The sequence below is a fragment of the Scardinius erythrophthalmus genome (genome assembly GCF_964197995.2).
Source record: "Scardinius erythrophthalmus genome assembly, chromosome: 16".
NCBI lineage: Eukaryota > Metazoa > Chordata > Actinopteri > Cypriniformes > Leuciscidae > Scardinius > Scardinius erythrophthalmus.
This window is the reverse complement of record NC_138236.1, coordinates 23,926,073-23,949,432: the sequence shown is the minus strand read 5'-3', so window position 1 is coordinate 23,949,432 and position 23,360 is coordinate 23,926,073. Positions and strand designations below refer to the sequence as shown.

Here is a 23,360-nt window from a genome sequence, read left to right as displayed (position 1 = left end):
TATAACATCTGTTAAATCATTTTTAGATTTTTAAAAAGTGCATGATCATATGAATAGAAAGTTTCAAGACATTTGTAAGCATTTTTAATTTACGTAAAATAATATTTTAATCATTATGTAATGTTTAATAAGTTCATTAGTAAACATTAGCAGGCACATTATCTCAGCTATTTGAAATAATACTAAACGGATCATTAGTTAATATATATCATGTTTGTTAATGATTTACTAATGGAGTTTTTAATCATTGAAAATCATCTGTCAAAATCATTTGTAGATTTTTTAAAAAGTGCATGATCATATGAATTGAAAGTTTAATGACATTTGTAAGCATACCAATTTGCATTAAATAATGATCTGTTAACCATTATGTAATGTTTAATAACATTACATAAACAAGCACATCATCTCATATTTCTAGCTATATGAATATTATTAACTTATCTGTTAAGCATTATATTCATTTTTTTTAACAATTTATTAATGAAAGTTATTATAAAGTGTTACCCAAATGTCGATTCCGAAGCACCAAAGTATTTTTTTTTTTTTTTTTAAATCTGACACTGGTTAAAAAAAAAAAAAGAAAAAAAAAAAAAAGGAATGACATTTCTTTTTGTGTAGTGCAGTTTACTTAAGGAATTATCACTCTTATACAGTTACCTGATATGTGATAAGAGAATAGAGTGTATTATTAACTGACAGTTAACTAATAAAACCAATGCAGTTTTAAGACAATTTCAGCCTAGGACACTTCAGGCAAAACAAAAAGAGAACCAAAGAAATTGACCTGCTTCGTACGATCACTGCTGATGACGTGAACAGAGATTCATCTTTTTGTTTGTCCTGTCTTCTGTCAAACGTTAAATAAAAAACATAAATCAAGCATATGTCTGTTAGGCACTCATGACGTGATAATAAAATGAGTGTGTGAGATAATAAAAAGAGTGCTTGCATTTCCCTCACGTCGACCTCTGGATTTAGGCTTAACATTGCACAATATCACGTAAATTGCGTACATTTTTTTTTATTTTTTATTTTTTGTTATTTGGAGATTAAACATCTAGACTTTTCTGTTTTGCATCAATTCAAGCTTCATTGCATATAGATTTCTTTGCCAGATTTCTCACGCTAGCAAAGTAAATGTCAATTTAAATCTATAATACCGAATTAATTCATTCATCTATTCGCCCACTTGACCAGTCCTTATAGGTCGGGGCAAAATAAATTATCCGTACAGGAAGAAAGCACCCAAACTTAAGAGAAGGTGAAGCACACTTACATATGATTAAAGCTTATCATCCACAGTGTTTTAAAAGCCTCAAATGGTTCTATCAAAATGTAAACCCCACTTATCTAAACCAGTCAGGTAACTGGAGCTTCCATACTTAAAAACATTGAGTTTTAAACTTGTTTTATATATATATATATATATATATATATATATATATATATATATATATATATATATATATATATATATATATATATATATATATAAATATATATATATATTTAGCTTACTGTTGAAATGTAGCACCAATAATTTTTCATGGCAAGTTTTGGGTCTCTAGACTCTATGGTGCACTTAAGAAACAGTCAAGAGAGAAAAAAAAAAGACATAAATGAAAGAAATACCCCCAGACCAGAGGCTGACCAATCGCTGTAATTCCCCTGGGAAGAAAAAGTGCAGTCACAGTTATCTCCAGGACTTAGGGTAGAAAAACCCTGTCTCCCAATCTTCCTCTGCCGCAGCTAGTGGGGCGACTCCAGCATCTCCATTAGGAAAGTGTCAATGGGGGTGTCTCCAATCAGTTTAAAGAAGAAAAGGTGCTCCAGACACTTAAGGCCAATGGAACGCAACGCAGGAAGCCGGAGGAGAAGCTTGGCAAACCTGTGAGTAAGCAAGCGGGCAGATTTTTGGGGGCATCTGCCATGCTCTAACAACCAAGAACACGGTAACATATGACTGTTCATGACTTTTATGAATGACAGTGTGACCTACGCTTGTGGATTTCACATAGAAAAAAGATCAGTCAATCATAAAAGAGGTCATTTACATATACTAGTTTAAAAGGCACAACACCCGTTTAGTTATGATGGTCAGTGAAAAGGTGGGCAAAGACTGAATTGTGCCCAATAGCATAATTTAGTTGTATCCACAATATAAATGTGATTTTTCAGAGCATCAGCACCTGCTTAAACTGGATTGGAAGTGTCTAGAGAATAAAACTCTGTTTTGGTGATGAAATACAGCGTAGGCTATTGGTGAATTCGCCCCATGTCAGTACAGAACACTCACCTCCCCTGCTGATCTGGATACTTCTGCTTGCAATAGGACTCCAGGGACGCGTATACTTTCTCTCTGAGAAGCTCCACCTCACTGCTGCTGGTCAGACCTTTGGCATCTAAGAAATATTGGAAATATTCAGCATACACTTTAGGGTTTTTCTCCAGTTGTGATGTCAAAGGCATGCACAATATATATATTCTGCCAAAATGCCAGTCAAGGTGTTGACAAGCGCAGTCAGTTCAGATTAAAATCTAGATCTACCAATCAGGTTTTGCTTAAAGGTGAAGTATGTAAGATTTGTTGTTATATCCCCCCCAAAATTGTAAACATTGAGCATTCCAGGCACCATATCAACATTGAGAGCAGTCTGTCCATCTGTTTCATCAGCTCAACCTATAGCAAGAGTTTGGGGCGTGGCTACTGTAGCAGATGCTGAGGGCGCTTAGCCGGTGTGGGACCATGGCTGACGTGTTACATTGGAAGTTAGTTTTTACTTTCAGGTAAGGAAGTGCAAGTCAAAATTCACTGCATTTAGACCTTAAAAAGTTAAACAAGTCATGAACACGTCAAAGCAAATTGGGCATTGCAATGCTACGCGCTGGACACAATGGAATACCATACAGCATCATCATGCACCCGTTCAGAAAAACAAATTAACCAGTTTATAATGTTTACTTTGATGTGTCAAGTGTAGACAGCCTCAAATAGTTATGGCACATCATGTTAAAAAATTCGTCCATTGCAGATACGTTGGATGGGTTTATAAAAAGCGAAACACACACATTCGCTCTACATGGTGTTGGTCTACTCAATTGCTTACTCATGACACATAGCATCACAGCTAAAAGTATTCCTAATTTGTTGGCTATTTTATTGAAAGTAGCCAACTTTTACCTGTTGAGACATGCCTTCACAAACACCCGTATGGGCTGTGCTGTGATGTTTGACTTGAGGGAGGTGTGACGTGCAAAAGGACGCTGGCAAAATCTGCTTTGCATTTGTAATTCTGCTAGGTGTCACTAGTGTCGCAGAAACTACATACTTCACCTTTAAATAGTTTATGACCTTAAGGCGAGACACGGCAGGCAAAAACATAAATTTTTTATGCAGTGGTCAGTTTTGAGATTTTGGGCTAGTTTACTCCTTCAATATGTGTTCTTTCAAGCTGCTATAAAGAAAACGTTGAAAATATACATTAAGACTTTTATTTTATTACATTTTGTTTACTTGCGGCAGTAAGTTTCTCCCGAATTTACCAGGAAGTTAGTATTCCAGCGCGACACGCTGAGATACGTCTGTTTACTGAAGTCTGTCATGACCAGTATCGTTGTAAAGTCTCCTGCACAACGCTATATAACCCAAATATGGGCATTTCCTTTCTATCAGTAACCAATCGTGAATGTCCAAAGGGGGATTTAAAGCTAACGACGATTTCTCATTTAGAGCTATTTAAATCTTTACCTGCCCTTTTCTCAAAATGAGTTTTTTGTCATTCTCCAGTATAAACATCTCAGCCAATGTAGCACCTGTGTACACCAAACTTTCCAGTTATACACTTAGCAGGATTCTGAAGATATTTTCAGAGGGATTTGTTAATAAATCATTCCTGGCCTGATTTATGTGACATTTTAATCAAAAAAATATGTCGAAAATCGATTTTTTAAGGCTATGGACAGTATATTTTGATTTCCTTGGTAATGAAAGCATATATCCTAAAATCCCTCTGAATTTTTTTTTCCATCTTGTGTGTAAACAAAATGAAAAAAGAATTTTGCACCTGGCTTTATCATATGTTCAGATCTATCTACCGAAAATATATGCAAAATCGTGCATATTTAATGAGATAATGCCTAACTTGCATAATTAAACATACAAATTTCTAAAACCTGTAATAAATTTTTTTATATACTTGTGTAAGTAATCAACTGAGGAAGTTTCATGGTGATATCTATTATTTTAAAATTTTACCCTATTCACCTGTAGTGTCTCGCCTTAAAGGAGAACTCCGGTCAATTTTAACATTGAGCTCATTTTTTTGTAAATTTGGAGTGCTGTCAGTACAGAGAACAATGACAAAAATCGGTGTTGCCTACTCCGTGTTATCCTCTTTTTAAAATTTGCACCCTATTGACTTAAATGGGGCAAGTTTTAAACCTGCTTTTAGCCTCTTAACATCCTTGATGTGTCATTACAAGTGCCCAGCCATGTGAGTGATTCCTGCAGAGTGAACATGGTGAATCTGACTGCAGTAGATGTGAAAGATATGAATAAAAGTGATGTTAATTCATTTTCTTCCTTTCTTCGGTCGAAGTCCACAGTAGTCGATTGTCGAGTTCACGCGCGTGATCATAGGTAACTAAACCTATGCGCGTGAACTCGACAATCGACTACTGTGGACTTCGACCGAAAACAGGATGTAAATACAGGTATGTGCGCTGACTGAATTAACATCACTTTTATTCATATCTTTCACATTTACTGCAGTCAGATTCACCCGTGAGCACTCTGAAGGAATCACTCACATGGCTGGGCACTTGTAATGACACATCAAGGATGTTAAGAGGCTAAAAGCTGGTTTAAAACTTGCCCCATTTAAGTCAACAGGGTGCAAATTTTAAAAAGAGGATAACACGGTGTAGGCAACACCGATTTTTGACATTGTTCTCTGTATTGACAGCACTCCAAATTTACAAAAAACATAAATGTTCTGATAAAAGAACATAGTTTAAGGAATTTAAATGACTTTACATGTTTTCAGGTAAAGACATAATTCATCTAAAAATGAAAAAATTCCGGCGTGGTTTACTCTTCCTCACGTTATTCCAAACCAGATGTTTTGATATTTAGAAGAATGTACATTTATTTTGAAGAATGTTTAACCTTTTTTGTCAATCCAATGAAAGTCACTGGTGTCCAAAATAACACTGAACCACACTGACTGTACGGACAAAAAAAAAAAAAAGTAACAAAAGTAAAGAAATAAGACAAATTCAGAAATATATCATCCATGGACCTGTTATTGACATTTTCCTTTAAAAAGATTCTAGAGGAAGAAAAAAATCTACAAAAAAATGCATACCTGGGTTAAACAGAACTATGGCACGCAGACAGCCAAGTTCAGTTTTGTCCATTTGCATATCACGCATCTTACAGACCAACTCAGTCAGCACCCTGCAGATGTGTAAGAAATGAGAAAAATAACCATACAATGAGGTCTAAATCACCTGAAAGGCAGAATTACTGGTACCACAGACATTAGATAAATATAGGTGAAGATGATGTTAGGCATTACCTGTCGAATAAGGCTCCCACCTCTGCACTGTGTGCACTCTCCCTGTACAGACATTATGAACATTAAACCTATAGAAATACAACATAATTAAACAGATGTAAAACAGAGTTCAGTGTGACCTGTCAAAAAAGGCCTCCACTCCCAGGTTGTGAGTGCTGTCTCTGGGCACATGTAGACCTGTGGCCAACAGAATCTCATCCTTCACACTGATGGAGCGGTGAGAGAAGGCAGCGATCAAGAGCTCATTCCATCCTGTTATAAAAATATCAATACATATAGTAAAACACTTTCCATGTACATTACATGTATGCCCTTAACATAACTATTTTTTCATCCACTCCTTTTTTCTTTGTCAGTGCATTGCATCTTGCTGTTTTTAGTGTCTTGTGCCATGAGTGTTGCATTTTAACACAAACATACGTAACTATTAAATTCTTGGATCTATTCCCTTTAGCTATTCTCCATCTATTCGTCCTGTGTAAACATCTTATATTTCTCTTCAGAATGCTGAGTAATTTTTTATATATATATATATTAATATTTCAGATATTAGCTGCAACTCAAAATGAGTGTGTGAATGTCTGACGCTCGTACCAGCCCTGAGCAGAATGACTTGGTCATCCAGGGGCAGCTCAGAGAAGTGAGGGATTCTCTTGGCCCACTCCACCAGAGTGAACAGCTGTTTGTCTGCAGCCTGGCAGATGTTAGTGACTGGATCATTGGACTGGAGAACAGAGAAGTCAGTGGAGGAGAGAGTTAGAGCAAATGGACAACATAAAGGGAATTTGTGAACTGATAAACATCTGAGGGCTTCATTCCTGTCAATCAGAGGTGTAAAGTCCAGGTTCAGAAAGTAAAAGTCCTCCTCAGTATTTTGTTCCAATCACCTGTATTTGCTAATCAGCACAGTTTTTCAGCCAGGAGATAGAACTTATCAGTGAAATCAGCTGCCAAACATATGGCAGGACTTTTACTTTCTGACCCCTGGACTTTACACCTCTGCTGTCAATCTGTCTGTGTGGGGATATTCAACTCCAAACACTGAGAATTCAAAACATTTTAGGAGTAAGATGTTAATCTCTAAACCAGCTCTGGGAAAACCAGCATTTATAAAAGCTTTAAATAAGGGATTTTTCACCCAGCAGGAAACTGACAACAGTTTACAACAATCAATGCTTGGCATAACTTTGCAAATACATTTCTGAAACCTTTTTACCAGCTTCTGCATCTTCCATTTCTAGCTGACTGCTGACACTGAGCATGTTTACATGAACACCAATAAGCTGGTAGCTCCCAAAAATCAGCTTACTGAAATAACCCATTGTACGGGTTTACAGTAACCCAGAAAGTAAACCACCTTTACAAGACTTTCCAAAGAAAATCAGGTTATTCCCCAGTAGTGATGTCAAAATGCAGTGGTGGACTAAGTACACAAATCAAGTACTTGACTAAAAGTACAGATACCCTAATACAATATTACTCCAATTAAAAGTATTTTTCATTTTCAATTTTACTTGAGTAAAAATACATAAGTACTTAATTTTTAATGTACTTAAGTATATTAAAAGTAAAACGTACTGATCGATGAACTATGCTGTATAACTTATTAAACTTTAATATACTAAAATATAAAATTAAATTGCTGATAATTCAAGTGTGAATTCATATAGGCCTAGTTAGGCATGTGCCGGTATTCGGTAATGCGATAAATCGCGGTAATGAATATGCACGATATTGTTATCGTGGGCACTTCAAAATACCGTGAAAAATAATAGATCAGAATTTATATTTATAGAACGCGTATTAGCTTATTTTCCATCAACCGCTTAAAGGTCCCATGACATGCTACTTTTTGTAGGCTTTAATATAGGCCTTAGTGGTCCCTAGTACTGTATCTGAAATCTCTTTCTAAAAATTCAGTCTCAGTGCAGAATTATAGCCACTATAAGCCAGTCCCAGAATGAGCTTCCTTCAGACGGGCCGTTTCGGTGTCTGTAGCTTTAAATGATAATGAGGAGGAGAAAGGCGGCGCAAGGTGGAGGGTGGGTGTGGCCTTGACCATCTGCGGCAACGGTAGACCATGCATGTTTACATTGGATATATTGCAATGGCACGGAGACACGCAATCGTTCAAGCCAGAGCCATAGAGAGAAAGAGTTGCGACACTCCCATAGACCTCCGTTGTAAACAATGGCGGGGCTTTTAACCGCCTACTTCCGGGATTTGAAGAGCGGAATAGTTCTAAACACTGTCATTTTGGCGTTGGACCCCATTCACTTACATTGCTGCGCGTCGAGTTGTTCCAGAGTTAAGTTGTTGAAATATCGACCTCTTTTGAATTGTCAACTGTCTATTTTGTATCAGAGGCCCTTTGCGATGCTTATACTGGTCTTCATTTGTACATGCACAGCGTAATTATTTATATTTTATGTTAGTTGTTTCAACCAATTTTCAAGCACTGCCTGCTAACTTAGCTAACGTCAGTTAAGAGTTCGGTAATGAATCGCTGCCACCTTTATAGCAACTTTTATTTAATTTATTTTTTTGGGGATATACTAACTTTTCATTATGTTTTATTGTCTTGAGTGAAGCGGCTTGTGAGAACAATGCTGGACCTCTAGGATTGTTATGGCCATCACCAGTCCTGTCTGTTTCATGGATCACCTGCCCCTGGTTTTTGTTTTTCTTGTTCACACAAGCACACATTTTTGTTGTCTGTCATTGTTTAATAAAAATAGTTTATTTGAAAACCTTCATTTGTATCAGCAATGCTTATAAATTCGTTTTTAATCTGTTATAGTTTTGATAATGTGTATGGCTTAATATTAAAATAATATTCTTAGTCTTAACATGATAATGTTTCACGTTGTGGTCCTGGGGGTGGTCACTTTCATCAGAAGAAGTGAGCTAGCTTGAGCGAACTCTGAACGGACCGCCACGGCACACCTCTTTGCGTAATCACGAAGGTAGGCTAATGGCTGAATCAAAATTTATAAGCAAAATCACGGGAATCAATAGCCTAATACAGCCCAGTTGTGCTAAAATAAATATCATGAGACGTCCATCATCAGATGAATGATATGGAAAAGTTAAGTTAGAGCCACTAAAGACATGCGAACATGAACACTAAGCTTTTCCCTCCAAAAATATAGCCTAAAACTTGTCTCCAAATGCAAAACTGACATTAACAAAATGCAATAACAGCTGAAAAAGTACTTGGGGTGTGTTTTATTTTATATTTACCGTTCAATAATGCAATCGCTGCTGTCTGTCCCATAGAAGAACATGACAGCCAGCGTATGTTTTAGAACTATTGGGGCTTACATGAACCACGTGACAGCCATAGCGGCGACATCAAAGAGTGTCGCAACTCTTTCTCTCTATGGCTCTGGTTCAAGCATTTCAGTTTGACCCAGAATCTGATCCAGATGGAGAAGCAACGGATGAAGAAGTTGCAACTCAGCAGCTCCAGCAGGACGTTTCCGAATGGTTAGTTTAAAATATTATGTCTGGATACGGTACTTTATTCGGATGGTTTAGTTATTATCATGTAGCTAACGCTAACCTAACAGCCTTTTCACGGGAGATCTGTAACGTCTGTAATTTATCTTATTACAATTACATCAAGCTCTGCGATCTTGAAATGCGGATATCGCGCACGCCGTATAACCAACAGGAAAACGCTATCCAAATAACAAAGAAGTGTACAACACTCGCGTTACAGTGTGTGTATTCACACACATACTTGATGCTGTCTACCTTTACATTAGTGCAAGTAACTGCATAGCTAATGTTACAGCCACATTATACGTGTAACAAGCTAGGTAACCATAAACAGTAAAGCAACAACTTGTATCATTAGTTGACTTACTTGTCCGAGTTGTGTAACGTTAGCTGAGCCAAAGAGAGTTGGTACTGATCCAGACTTTAGTTTCAGACGTTCAGCAAGCCCAGCTCTGTATGAACCCCTCGGTGTTCATTTGTAGATCCAATTATTGAGCAATTATTATGCTTCGCTCGCTCAAAAGCCATTATATCTCTCGTGGACAAACTAAAATCGCGCACGCGCGTTCCTACTTCCTAGCTCATTTTCTCATGGGCGGAAAATATTCTCTGGGCGGGCAAAGCAGAGACAGGGGAGGTAACATTCCTCCTTATAACGTCACAAGGAGGAGATTCAAGATCAGCGCGATTGAGCGTCCATTTTCTCAAAGGCAGAGAAAGATATCAAAAGCTCGATTTACACCGATTAAAATTTCTAGAAACTTGGGGACCATATACAGGCTAGGGGAACTCATATTAATGTTAAAAAACCTCAGAAAGTGAAAATTTCATGTCATGGGACCTTTAAACAAACACTGCGTATGCTGCGCGAAACACGTGCGCACTCTGATGTAAACAATCCCCACATGTATAGCACTGTGTGCATGCGACGCAGTGCGCACTCTAGTCTAAACAATCCTCACATGGAGAAGAAGCATGACGGAAGGAGGAACGCTGCCGACGATTTATCCCCCTTCTAAAAGCAGAGCTGTCAATACGCATTCAGCGTGAGACTCACGCAATTTACACTTTTCAAACGCTTCGCGCCACATGCAGTTTCTCAGGCAGAGAAAAATCGCGGAGCAAAGAGGACACGGAGACCGACAGACTAGACAGAGCAGGTTATTATGGTATGAAAACAATTCTCAGCTCTCATGTTCTGTCCATTTTATTACGAAATTCAGACAATAAATACTGTTTTGGTGCTTGTAAATGTGACTTGACAGATCACTGTAGCGCCTCAGTTCAAGTAAACCGATCATCTGTTACTTTTTATTTAAAGATACAGTAGGCTACAATTTACCGAAAGGTATATATGCCTCATACATAATATCGATCATTCAGTGTTTTTCAACCACGGAAAGAGGTCAATAAAACTGCAGGTGAACAATTATGTCACAGAACGTTCGTTACATTTACCTCAGGAAAGCCATTTAATGACCAAGTTAGTTGACTAGAAAAAAATAGCTATAGAGAGGAGTATTTTGCTAAATATGTGCACTATATTACATTTGTATTATATTTTTACTTGTGTCATAATTGTTATTATAATGAAAACCAAATTATATTTAATTTAATTAGTTAATTTTTAACCTTTAATAATACCAGCAGACAGGGCTCTTTGTATGTTTTATGTGCATTATGCATTATGTGAGATATATTTTTTCTTGAGAAAAATTAACGTCTATCTACTGTAGCCTACCTAATAATTATCCAAAAAGTCAATACTGAATCAAGATTGAAATCAAATCCCAAGAATTGAAAGCGTGAAAATTGTGTAAAATTCTATTTAGTTACCAAATGTTTTGACAATCACTATTGTAATGCAAGTAGTTTTTTTTCTACATCCCCCCCACCAATCCATCCATTTCTCTTGAGCAATTAAAATATCGTGATAATACCGTATACCGTGGTAAAAGCTCAATCAATTAATCGCAGCATGAAAAGTTGATACCGGCACATGCCTAGGCCTAGTATTTTTTTTTTTTTAAAGAGAAAAACTAAATATGTGTAGCTAAATATGTGGCTACAAATACAATACAATGTACAGACTTCACATGGGGCAAAATATGTTCACATTTTAAGATGAACAGTATGCAGATTTACTAGTTTTATATCATTTGAAACAGCTATAGCAGCAGGAAAGATGCATGAACATAAATTTTTGTTATTTTACCAAAAATTGCCGTACAGATGGTGTCACAAAAATGCAGACAAGCATTTCAATGGCTTTAAACAACTCGCCCTTTACAGCAAATTCACTTCACAAATAACTGACAGTCATGACCTAAATGTGATTTCATTTACAATAATCAATACTAAAATGCTGCATTAGTAACTTACTTTTTACAGCATCCATAGCACACATGTTCAAGCTCTGACCATATTCCAGTTCTTGGCTTATTTTAACCGGATCACTGAATCAGTGAGTTGTTGACTCAAGAACCACGGTAATCGGATCAGTCTGATTCACAAAGGAATCGTTCAGTGTAATTTGTGAACCAATTCACTTAGGTCCATTGGAAGGAATCAGCTCGTTCATGAATCTGACATTTTTATCGCATTTCTTCCATTCAAAATAACGAGGAATCTGACTCAAGAGTATTCCATTTGTTATGCAGGTTGTGCTGTTAAATTAAGCACAAAAAACCCTCCCAAAAAAACAATATGTTCCAAAATGTCAATGGGAAACAAACCCCTATTCTCTCCTCTTGCAGTTTCTGCGAATGTAGCATTTTGACTGTTCCACTTCTACTTCGGCTGCACAAGATGAGAAGACGATTTTAAATTTTTTTGGGACAGGAAAGAGTCTGAGTATATAATATTATTCCACCCACCGTGAAACACTCACTCTGACTGGATGTCCTTAAATTTGCAGTAAGGATACTTTCCTGTTTTCCATAGTAAGACTATGCACACATGTAAGCACACTTGAATAAATCGGCAGAACACAGGCTATGACCATGCGCATAGTTTTTTTTTTTAAACTTTTGTTTTTAATTTGTATTTATATTATTAATTTATATTACTTAAAATTAAATTATATTACATTTTTTATTATTATTATCTTTCTTTAATTGATTAATTAGTTAATTCAATTGGTGTTATGATGTCGCTGTGTTATAATAACTAAACATTGTATAACATTTTAAAATTATATAAATTAAACAGAACCGTTCAGAAACCAATGCAACTATGCCCTTTATCAGTGTTGTTCAAGGCAGTATCGACTGGAGCTGCACGATTCTGGATAAATTGAGAATCACAATTTTTTTGCTTCAAACAGAGATCATGATTCTTCCATGATTCTGAACAGACAACTAAACAAAATAACGTAATTTAATAATGTAATTTACTAGAGGTTCAGACAAAAGGTTAACTGCTGCAGTGTCTTAAAAAAAATTAATTAATCTGAATGAATTCTTTTTTTTAAAACAGTTTGAATGATGATTCAATGGCTCACTCATAAAGACTTCACTTGTTACATTACTGGATGAATCAGCGTTTTTGAACCAATCTCTTGAACAAATGATTTAATGGCAAAAGGCGATTGTAAAAGTAATTGTAATTGTAAAAGGCGATTAGCTCTATATTGATTCCTTTCGTAGACAAGTGTATATCTTAACTATAAACTTTTATCCCAGTACTTCTATGATAATATTTGTAAGACAGAAATAATGATACTGTGTGGTTTCATACCTATACATGACAACTGCTTTCTCTGGGTCAGCGGCAGCGCCACCGCAGATTGGAATGTTGAGGTATAATTTTGTCAAAGGTTTAATAGACACAGACGAATTTCTGTCATTTAGGAATGAGTTTCCGATCTTTTAACGATTAATCATGCAGATCTGGTATCAACTTTAAAAAAACTATTCAAAATAGGTAATTTTACTTTTTTGACATACTATTGATACAAATTATACTATTTGGCTAATATAAGTACATCTGCACCCTTCAACAAAGTGCTTATTTCCCATTTCTCCTGGAAAGGTGCCAGGTTCTTTAGTTATGTTATGTGTTTTGTAGACTTTTCAAACAAATAGCATAATACACAGCTATCAGTAAATACACTCACTGAACCAGTGGCATCAGAGTGCAGGTTTGTTCTGTGCTCTACAGCTGTCTCGGCCTCCAGGATCTTCTCCACAGGCATCTCCTCATTGGCTGCACTGCTGAATTCATAGTCTCCATCCCGCTCCTTGTTCTTCTGACGCTCATCCTGAACAGCTGGGGCAGGACAAAAGATGATATACTCATAAATGTCAAGGAATCAGCCAGGCCATCTGTACCACTGAGTGGTGTTGGCTAGTGGTTCAAGTTCTGGCCTAGAAAACCGAAAGATGCAATTCAAAAACAACCATTGTGTCCCTAAGCAAGACACTTAAGCCCCTTTCTTACAGCGCGAAATTGCCGTAAAATTGCTAGAGTGCCTTCTGTGAGAATGCAAACACGTCCCGGGATTGATACCGGGATGGGGACCTAGTAACATTGCCAGGATCAGTCCCGGAACGCGCCCTGTGTGAACAAAAGCCAGGACCAATGCCGTAAAAGGGTATTTTGTTGTTCTTAGAATTCATAAGAGAATTAGAAGAAAGTTTGTGTTCGTCATCAACAAAGAAAGAACGAAAAAATGTCTGCAAAATAGAATGAAAGGGGCTTTAATGGCAGTTTGCTGTAGGTGCTACAAAGTGTACTTTAATGCCGGGTTCAGACTACAAGATATCAGCCCAATTTTAGCACGATTCTTTTGACATAGAGTGTCGTGGTGATTCGTAAATGACAATGAGCATCAGGATGCAAGAATCAATCGTTTTATCTCGTATGCCGTGTCTGAGAAACCCCGCATAATTTAAAAATACTGCTATAAATGTGTCACGAAATGTAGTTTTACGAGTATTTCAGGCGAGAATGTAGTCGTTTAAAGCTCAAATCTTTGGTTTATTTATAAAGATAGCGCCTATTTGAAAATTTGATCTGACGTTTTCGGAGTTGTGAGAACCAGGAAATCGGACGCTCGGCGCTCATACCCCGCCGAGAACAGCCTTTCCTCGGCTTCTGCTGCTGACTTGCCGTTGGCTGGGATGTCTCTAGTCTAGTGGTATAACCTTTTACAGTCTGGGTATAACATGAGATTTAAATCGTCTTGTGTATATCTAACGGGCGATTTATTTATTTTATTTGTCTCATTAATGTATTATTTGTTCCCTGGCAAAACGTTTTAGCTGAGGGCAAAGTGAAGTTATAGCTTTATTTAACGTTAGTCTATTTAAATATGTAGCCTAGAGAGCTGACTTATGTTTGATTGAATCGTTGGCTTTATTATTGTATAGCTTCTTATACCTTTTAGGCTACTTATACTTTTAGAATGGCTGTTATTGATCATTAAAACTGACATTTAGCAAAAAAGGTTATGTCATTTTATTTTATATATTTAAAACATATAAAATAGTTTATTATAATAGCCTACATGTTGCCTACATTCTCTTCACTGTATATACATATATGACACAACCCTGTCTCTTTTTGCTAAATGTTCGTTTTAATGATTAATATTATAATGTTTTTTATTCATCATATTTTTAAAATGAAAACAAAAAGAGTCAGGGTTGTGCTTTATATTTCGTGTTGTTGTAAATATGCAGTGAAGATAATCAATTGCGTTGCCTGAACCTCATTTGTGTGGCCATTATGTTAAAGATCTTTTTTAAATGAAAATGAAAAGAGGCAAAGTGGTGGTTTATAACATATTTTGTTTTATTCGTAGCCTATAAAGAGATAACCGGAGTAGCCAGAGCAAGCTGAGTGACGCTATCAAGTACGCCGCTGTTCCATTTGCAGAGTTATCGGACTCGCGTCCTCCCGTCCTCGGGAGTTCGTACTCCTGAGTCGAACTTGTTAGTCCGAACTACCAAGGACTCAAGTCCGAACTTATTGAGAAACGGCTATTGTGTATCCAGAGCCTGACACAAGTCGCTTGGATCAGAGTGACATCTAAATAACTAATTACGAACCAAATGACCACTTACAAAAGTCAAGACCAAGCTTCAAGACCAGACTTGCGTTCTGTCATTTATGATAATAATAAATAACTAACTATTGATTTTCTATAAAAATCACCATCACTGGCAATTTCTAATTTTTGACTTAAACATTGATATACATAATTTCATCCATTTTACATATCAATAGGGGTGGGCGATATAGCCTCAAAATTATATCACGATATTTCAAGAATATTTGCGATAATGATATTTATGACGATATAAAAAATTTTTTTTACAATTTTTTTATTACATTTATCTCACCTAAATGTTTGCTCACTCATTGTGTTTTCACAATTGGGTCATTTTGTATTTCAGAGTTTACACAACACAAGGAAGCTTGATTTCAATATTTGAATTTAATTGAAAAAAGTAGCAAAACATATATATACAAAATAATAAAGATACAAATAAAGAGAAACGTTTTTGGGTAGGTCTAAAACTATTCAGAAATACTACAGAAACTGAATAAGGTAATCAAATGTAAAATAACACTAGTCCTGACTAAATTAAATTAAAGGATATTAATTCTGATTCCTTACAATGAAAGCTATCTTTTGTTGTTTTGACGACAACATTAATGACAGACACATATGGCTGCTGTCACTTTTAGAGCTAGTGCCCGGATCCATTACTGTTATACTGTCTGTCACACTGTCACGCACGTTTTATGGTTATTTCAGACATAACCGACTGTTTACGAATATACTAACCATGACCGGAATTTTTACACAATTTTGCGTGTTTTTTCCCCCGTTAAAGCAATATAATCCGCGAAATAGAACTTTTGTTACTCGCGAGCTGTTTGTGAGGCGGCTTTACTGTATGCACGCAGAGTAAAACATCTCTCAGAGAGCGCGCGAGACTACTGAATAGTTTAAAATCGCAAATGTTTAAACTGATAAGACTTAAAAATAAGTGAAAATGATAAACTTTAGTTACGATGCAAGTGACAAAAGACAATTCCGTCATGTCCTGACTGCTAAACACAAGAGTGTGGTATCGACGCTTGACTTGTGCAACCCATTTTAAAAGCGAGAGAGAGAGAAGACGCGGCACCGCTGAAAACTCACGCGGTTGGTAAAATCAATATTTGCGGGGGAATTTCCCGCATTATAAGTGGTAGACCTGCGGGAATTATTAAAAATTATATTGAAGTAGCTCCTTTTTAGGTACTAAATCGTCATTGGAGGCTGACTTGCTGCTCTCGCGCTCAGACAGGTGTTGTTATTGTGCGTGCTAAGGAACATAATGCGCCATACGTCATTGCATCGCTATATCAGTGATATCGCGATATGACACTTTTTTATCATGTAAAAATTTATACCGGTATTATCGTGGACGGTATGATATGGCACACCCCTACATATCAATAATTATTTTATTTTATTTTATTATTTAAGCAAATATGGACCCTTTCCACAGAATGTGATAACGTGTTTCCACAGCATCGCATACAGTGAGGAAAATAAGTATTTAAACACCCTGCTATTTTGCAAGTTCTCCCACTTGGAAATCATGGAGGGGTCTGAAATTGTCATCGTAGGTGCATGTCCACTGTGAGAAACATAATCTAAAAAAACTTTTACTTTTCAACTATTTATTTGTATGATACAGCTGCAAATAAGTATTTGAACACCTGTCTATCAGCTAGAATTCTGACCCTCAAAGACCTGTTAGTCTGCCTTTAAAATCCACCTCCACTCCATTTATTATCCTAATTTAGATGCACCTGTTTGAGGTCGTTAGCTACATAAAGACACCTGTCCACCCCATACAATCAGTAAGAATCCAACAACTAACATGGCCAAGACCAAAGAGCTGTCCAAAGACACTAGAGACAAAATTGTACACCTCCACAAGGCTGGAAAGGGCTACGGGGAAATTGCCAAGCAGCTTGGTGAAAAAAGGTCCACTGTTGGAGCAATCATTAGAACATGGAAGAAGCTAAACATGACTGTCAATCTCCCTCGGACTGGGGCTCCATGCAAGATCTCACCTCGTGGGGTCTCAATGATCCTAAGAAAGGTGAGAAATCAGCCCAGAACTACACGGGAGGAGCTGGTCAATGACCTGAAAAGAGCTGGGACCACCGTTTCCAAGGTTACTGTTGGTAATACACTAAGACGTCATGGTTTGAAATCATGCATGGCACGGAAGGTTCCCCTGCTTAAACCAGCACATGTCAAGGCCCGTCTTAAGTTTGCCAATGACCATTTGGATGATCCAGAGGAGTCATGGGAGAAAGTCATGTGGTCAGATGAGACCAAAATAGATTGTGAAACTTTTTGGTCATAATTCCACTAAACGTGTTTGGAGGAAGAAGAATGATGAGTACCATCCCAAGAACACCATCCCTACTGTGAAGCATGGGGGTGGTAGCATCATGCTTTGGGGGTGTTTTTCTGCACATGGGACAGGGCGACTGCACTGTATTAAGGAGAGGATGACCAGGGCCATGTATTGCGAGATTTTGGGGAACAACCTCCTTCCCTCAGTTAGAGCATTGAAGATGGGTCGAGGCTGGGTCTTCCAACATGACAATGACCCGAAGCACACAGCCAGGATAACCAAGGAGTGGCTCTGTAAGAAGCATATCAAGGTTCTGGCGTGGCCTAGCCAGTCTCCAGACCTAAACCCAATAGAGAATAGGGATGCGCGGTATACCGGTACTGCAAAAATACCGGTATATATTATATTTCAAACGGTACAATATCATAATTTTGCTCAATTCGGTATTTAATGCGCTGCTGTTTCGAAGTTCACCGCTAGGCGGCAGTGCGCTACCCAAACTGACGCAGGTCACGCACAACCGGCAAACGGTGACAACGGAGGAACATGATGGATCAAACAGATGAAGCTCATTCTACACGCCCGAAATTAATAAATAAAGAGAGCAGTAGGAGTGAAATATAGCATTACTTTGCCTACAAAAGTAATGAGAAAGGTGAAGCAACAGACCTCAATGCACCACTCTACAAACACTGCTTTAAATTTGCGACGGGAGGCAACACATCAAATCTGGCTAACGTTGAGCACTTGTCACTTGATCATCCTGACTTGTTCAAAGAGTTCAGAGATCGACAGGTGAGTCCATCATTCAACTGTTTTAATTTAGACTTTTATTCATAGCGCACATACATAAAAGCTTATCAATTAAATATGACACGGTTAACACGAAAGCTCAAATGTGCTTGCATGACACGCTAGAACCAATGAAGTTTAGGTCTCATAATTTTTGCACTTTCAAACAATCATATATTAATTGAATTTGAATGAATAAAGAGATTAGTGATATTAATTTTAGTATTAGTGATAGTAAAATGAATGGCATATCACTGCTGCTGTGGCGAGTGCGACCCCTAGAGGAATCTAAGGAATCTAGAGTAATAGTAGTAATATGGATATTACTAATATGAATGTTAGAGTAACACTTTACATTTAAGCTACATTTGTCAACATTCATTAGGTAACCTGACCTAACCGTATTATAGCATTTATTAATCTAGATCAATCAGTAATTATTATTTATACTAATACATGTTTAGCATGTTAACATTACTTTATATGCAATGCATTAAACTAATATGAACCCAAACACAAACCAAACAGTAATCAAACCAAGATGAATAAATGCTATAAATGTTGATAATTCTCTGTTAATGCATGACAGCTAAAAATTACTCATTTCATTATTCTATTATTATTCTATATTAATCAATTATTATAGATATTAACCTATTTTAATTGTATCATTTCAGGTTTCTTTCTTTCTTTTTTTTCAAAATCCAAAATTTAATCTACTGTAAGTTCCCTGACTGTTTTTTATTTATTTATTTATTAGTTTCAAGCAGTGTTTTTTAATAAAATTGTTTCAATTCACTTAAATTTTGAGGCTGGTTATTTGTCACCTGTGGTATCGATTTAGTATCGATACCGAGGTATTAGGTTCTGGTACCGTACCGAAACCAAAATTATGGTATCGAGCCATCCCTAATAGAGAATCTTTGGAGGGAGCTCAAACTCCGTGTTTCTTAGCGACAGCCCAGAAACCTGACTGATCTAGAGAAGATCTGTGTGGAGGAGTGGGCCAAAATCCCTCCTGCAGTGTGTGCAAACCTGGTGAAAAACTACAGGAAACGTTTGACCTCTGTAATTGCAAACAAAGGCTACTGTACCAAATATTAACATTGATTTTCTCAGGTGTTCAAATACTTATTTGCAGCTGTATCATACAAATAAATAGTTAAAAAATCATACATTGTGATTTCTGGATTTTTTTTTTAGATTATGTCTCTCACAGTGGACATGCACCTACGATGACAATTTCAGACTATCACCGTTATGTGTTGCTCAGCCTGTTTGTCTTCTGGATTGTCATTAAAACTTTGTATTGGAACTAATCTTTTTCTTCGTCTGCCTTCCTGCAACCCACCGTGACAGATGATCAGACCGCCCAATATGGACAAGTAGGCTAAGTCTGACCTTAAAGAACCTGTTCTGGATCAGGGCGAACTTCCACAACATCATCAACCTTCCAGACACCACCGGACTGAGTTGGAGAGCATCACGCCCCGATTCAGAGCACAGCCAGACCTAGAGCCTGTTTCACCACCATTGATCGCGGAGAAGTCACGTGGGCCCCCCGCAGACAGAGCGGCACCACCCGCCGCGACGAGTAAGCTAAAGCCAGAGGAGAAGAGGACAGAGCTTACCATCGCCCTGGAAGCAGTGCCCCAGCATGGATCTGACCAGGGGTGTGAGCCCGAGACACAAGCGGCCTAGGGAACTGAGACGAAGGACTGGCTGATAGACTTCGATGGGGACTTGTCAACTCCCACCCTATCCCACCCGACATCTAATTCATCTGTATTATCCAAAGAGAAGTGGGAATTATTTTTGCTCTATCCTGTATGAACTGTGTCATGATTACCTTTATCATTTCAAGTCTTGTTTCATCGCCACCATCATAGAGCTCTGCCAGTCCTCCAGTCCCATCGCTGCCGGATGCTTGCGGCCCTGCACCGTCTCTGGGGATTCCCTGCAATGACGTCGAGCCGCAGGTTGAGCAACCACCAGCAGCACCTATCCAGGATGGTACCTTCGGCTCCGCCTCCAGCCTCGGATCACCTTCGCGCCATCTCGGCCTGTCGGCTCCGTGTTGGCTCCTCCCACCTTTGGCTCCACCAGAGACCCTCAGTCTAGTGGCTCCTCCGGATTCCCTCATCCCACCGGCTCCGTTTGGTTAGTCATCACACAACTTCTGCCACAGACTTACGGGCCATCCGCTGCACACCCTCGCTCCACCCCTTCGGCTGCAGTAGGTTCCTCCCTCCCATCGACATCGCCTCTGTCCTCGCCCGTCATCGTCCCAGCCCTCGGGTACTCTGGCTCCACCTACGATGCTCGTCCCAGCGACATTGCCTGGGTCTCCTGCACCAGCGATGTCGCTCAGCTCCCTCGGTCTTCGCCAGTGTATCCACCGGCTCTGTCTCCCTCGGTCGTCCCCCAGATGCCGTCAGCCACCTTAACACCATCTTGGCTCCTCCCTCCTTTGACTCCGCCATGGGCTGTCGGCACTGAGGAGCTCTGAGTCTGTGCCATCGGCCAACCACCATTGTCGTCGCCAGGGGATCGTCGTCCTACCATCACCATCCTTTTGTGTTGTCTGCCTCTCACCAGCCCTTCACCAACACATTGTCCTGCTTCAAAGCCGCCTCTGGCCCTCCCTCTGTTGTTCGACCATGGTGGGTGGTCGCACCTTCCCGGAGGGCGATATGTCACCATTATGTTCTGTTAGTTTTATTATCATGTGTTCCTTTGTTCAGTTTGCCCGCTCCTCATTATTAGTTTATATGTGTCAGCTGGGTTCTTTTAATCATACTCATTTGTGTTTGGTATACAAGTAGGTCCCTCACATTCATTCTCTCACCGATCACCATTATGTGTAAGTGTGTGTTGCTCAGCCTGTTTGTCTTCTGAATTGTCATTAAAACTATGTATTGGAACTAATCTTCTTCTTCGTCTGCCTTCCTGCAACCCACCATGACAATAACACTATACTTTGTGTTATAATACCTTGGCAGTAAATACAAAATAATGATTAACACTAGTACAATGGCTGAGGAAGTGATGGCATATGACATCTTTCTCTCTTCTGACTGCTGTAATAAATCTCCCTATATTTGTTCCCTCTTTTGGAAAGAAAATCATGGACTTTTTTTTCTTTTGTTATTGGAGCAAACAAGCATACAAAAATTATATTTACTGCCATCTCCCGTTTACCACAATAGAAGTTTGTGCTATGGCAACTTCCACGTCTGAGAACTCTGAAAATGTCAAAAAAGGGTCCATTATATAAAATAAATATTACATTTATTGCAGCATTATTGTGCATGGGTACTATTTGTAAAATTAAACTGTATGTTATCCTAAACATTAATCTGTAACCTTGTTCTTTATGATATCGGAATCAGCTATTAAAAAAACCCTAATGGTTGACCACTACTTTTATTTTTTGTCCTTTTTGGTATTACACATCTAAAAAAAAACAGTTCATGAACCTTGAGAACACATAACATAGCAATAGTTCTCAGCTCATTGAATAATTTGTGAACCACACAAAGGATTCAGTGAGTAAGGCATTGAATGCAGATATGAACCATTAATGGAAGTTAATGTCATGAAAATTACAACTAGTTCTTAGTTCCCAACCCTAGTTTTTGTCCTGCTGGTTGTTTCCCACCCACATACGACATACTTTTCATCATCTGTCAGGGGCTATGGACTAATAGGCCATTTGTTCCTACATTGTTTTACTAAATCCAATCAATCCATCACTGTCACTTCGCTTCAGATGATCATTGAATTTCCATCACATAATGGTGATCTACCATAAAACCTATTCAAACACTACTACGTTTCACCTCATCCATTCTCCACATCTAGTACCTAAATATTACTAAACAGACAGCTGATGTATTAGTTCACACTACAGGAGACATGTCTGAAGTGGAAGACTGACAGGTACCCACCCTCTCTTTTCATTCCCATGGCCAGGCACTTCTGATAGCGGCAGTACTGGCAGCGATTGCGCTGACGTTTATCGACCAGACACTCCTTGTTGTCCCTGCAGGTGTAGCTCAGGTCCTTCCTGACTGTGCGCTTGAAGAAACCCTTACAGCCTTCACAGCTGTACACACCATAATGCTTCCCTGCACACACAAACAATGTTCACATTACCTCTGAGATGCAATGAAAAGTCATTTTTTAAAACGTTCACTGTAAACAACATCCTCTGTCCAAGAATGCTTAAAGGGATACTCCACCTCTGGAAAGATGAATGTGTATTTAAATTGGGTCATTTATGTAGAAGAAATGTGAAATTATTTTTGAATTTGGAGCTTTCTAGACTGAGAAAAGCCAGAAAATGTATTTTTGGCTCATGTGGATGAAAGACAACAACTCCCAGAATGCACTTGCTTCGCTGCTCTACGAGGCCACTCCCAAGCCACGCCTACCGGTTAGAGAGCAGTTGTAAACAATAAAGCTAACTAGTCTCTGTGAGTCTGCCCGGGTTTTTGAGATCGCATCGCACAAAATGTCCGGGATTCGGCTTTTGCGTTCTACAGTCGCCATTCATTGTGTTTACTGTGGCGAGCAGGACGAGACTAGGGCCGCGGGAGAACGACACGAGGCAGGTGGCGTGATTACTGATGACCGACACCTGTGAGGCACTGGTCTCATATCTCTCATGGAGGAGCGGGTATTTTCTTAGTAATGGTAAAACGCACATCAACCGATCACGCCAACGGCCTCGCGTCTTTCTCCTGCGGCCCTAGCCTCGTCCTGCTTGCCACAGTAAACATGATGAATGGCGACTGTAGAACGCAAAAGCGGTGGTGTGATTACTGATGAGCGGCGCCTGTGAGTCGCACCGGTCTCGTGCACTATCTCTCACGGAGGAGCGGGTATTTTCTTAGCAATGGTAAAACGCACATCAACCGATCACTTGTTTAGCGTTCATGTAAACACTACATTCAGATTGACTAATCGGAATGAATTCAGTTAGATTGAAACAAAAGGTGTGCATGTAAACAATGAATGGCGACCGTAGAAAGCAAAGCCGCATCCCGGACATTTTGGACGATCTCGACGGCCGGACATGCAGGTTTCTGCCGGTGAAATCAAA

General features: G+C 38.5%; 1 protein-coding gene across 6 annotated transcripts in view; it reads right to left on the bottom strand.

The window, feature by feature from the left end:
• Positions 1-1,613: 1,613 nt before the first annotated feature.
• Positions 1,614-23,360, bottom strand: part of rxrbb (retinoid x receptor, beta b) — a 35,047-nt gene continuing 13,300 nt past the window's right edge. For all 6 annotated transcript variants that reach the window (XM_081389777.1, XM_081389775.1, XM_081389776.1 and 3 more), the window contains exons 4-11: positions 22,204-22,383; positions 13,204-13,355; positions 6,177-6,306; positions 5,702-5,834; positions 5,583-5,624; positions 5,370-5,461; positions 2,300-2,405; positions 1,614-1,891 (exon numbers count right to left, since the gene is read on the bottom strand). In XM_081389777.1, the coding sequence (XP_081245903.1) occupies positions 1,753-1,891; positions 2,300-2,405; positions 5,370-5,461; positions 5,583-5,624; positions 5,702-5,834; positions 6,177-6,306; positions 13,204-13,355; positions 22,204-22,383 (974 nt within the window). In that variant the 3' untranslated portion in view covers positions 1,614-1,752. The remainder of the gene's footprint in view (positions 1,892-2,299; positions 2,406-5,369; positions 5,462-5,582; positions 5,625-5,701; positions 5,835-6,176; positions 6,307-13,203; positions 13,356-22,203; positions 22,384-23,360) is intronic.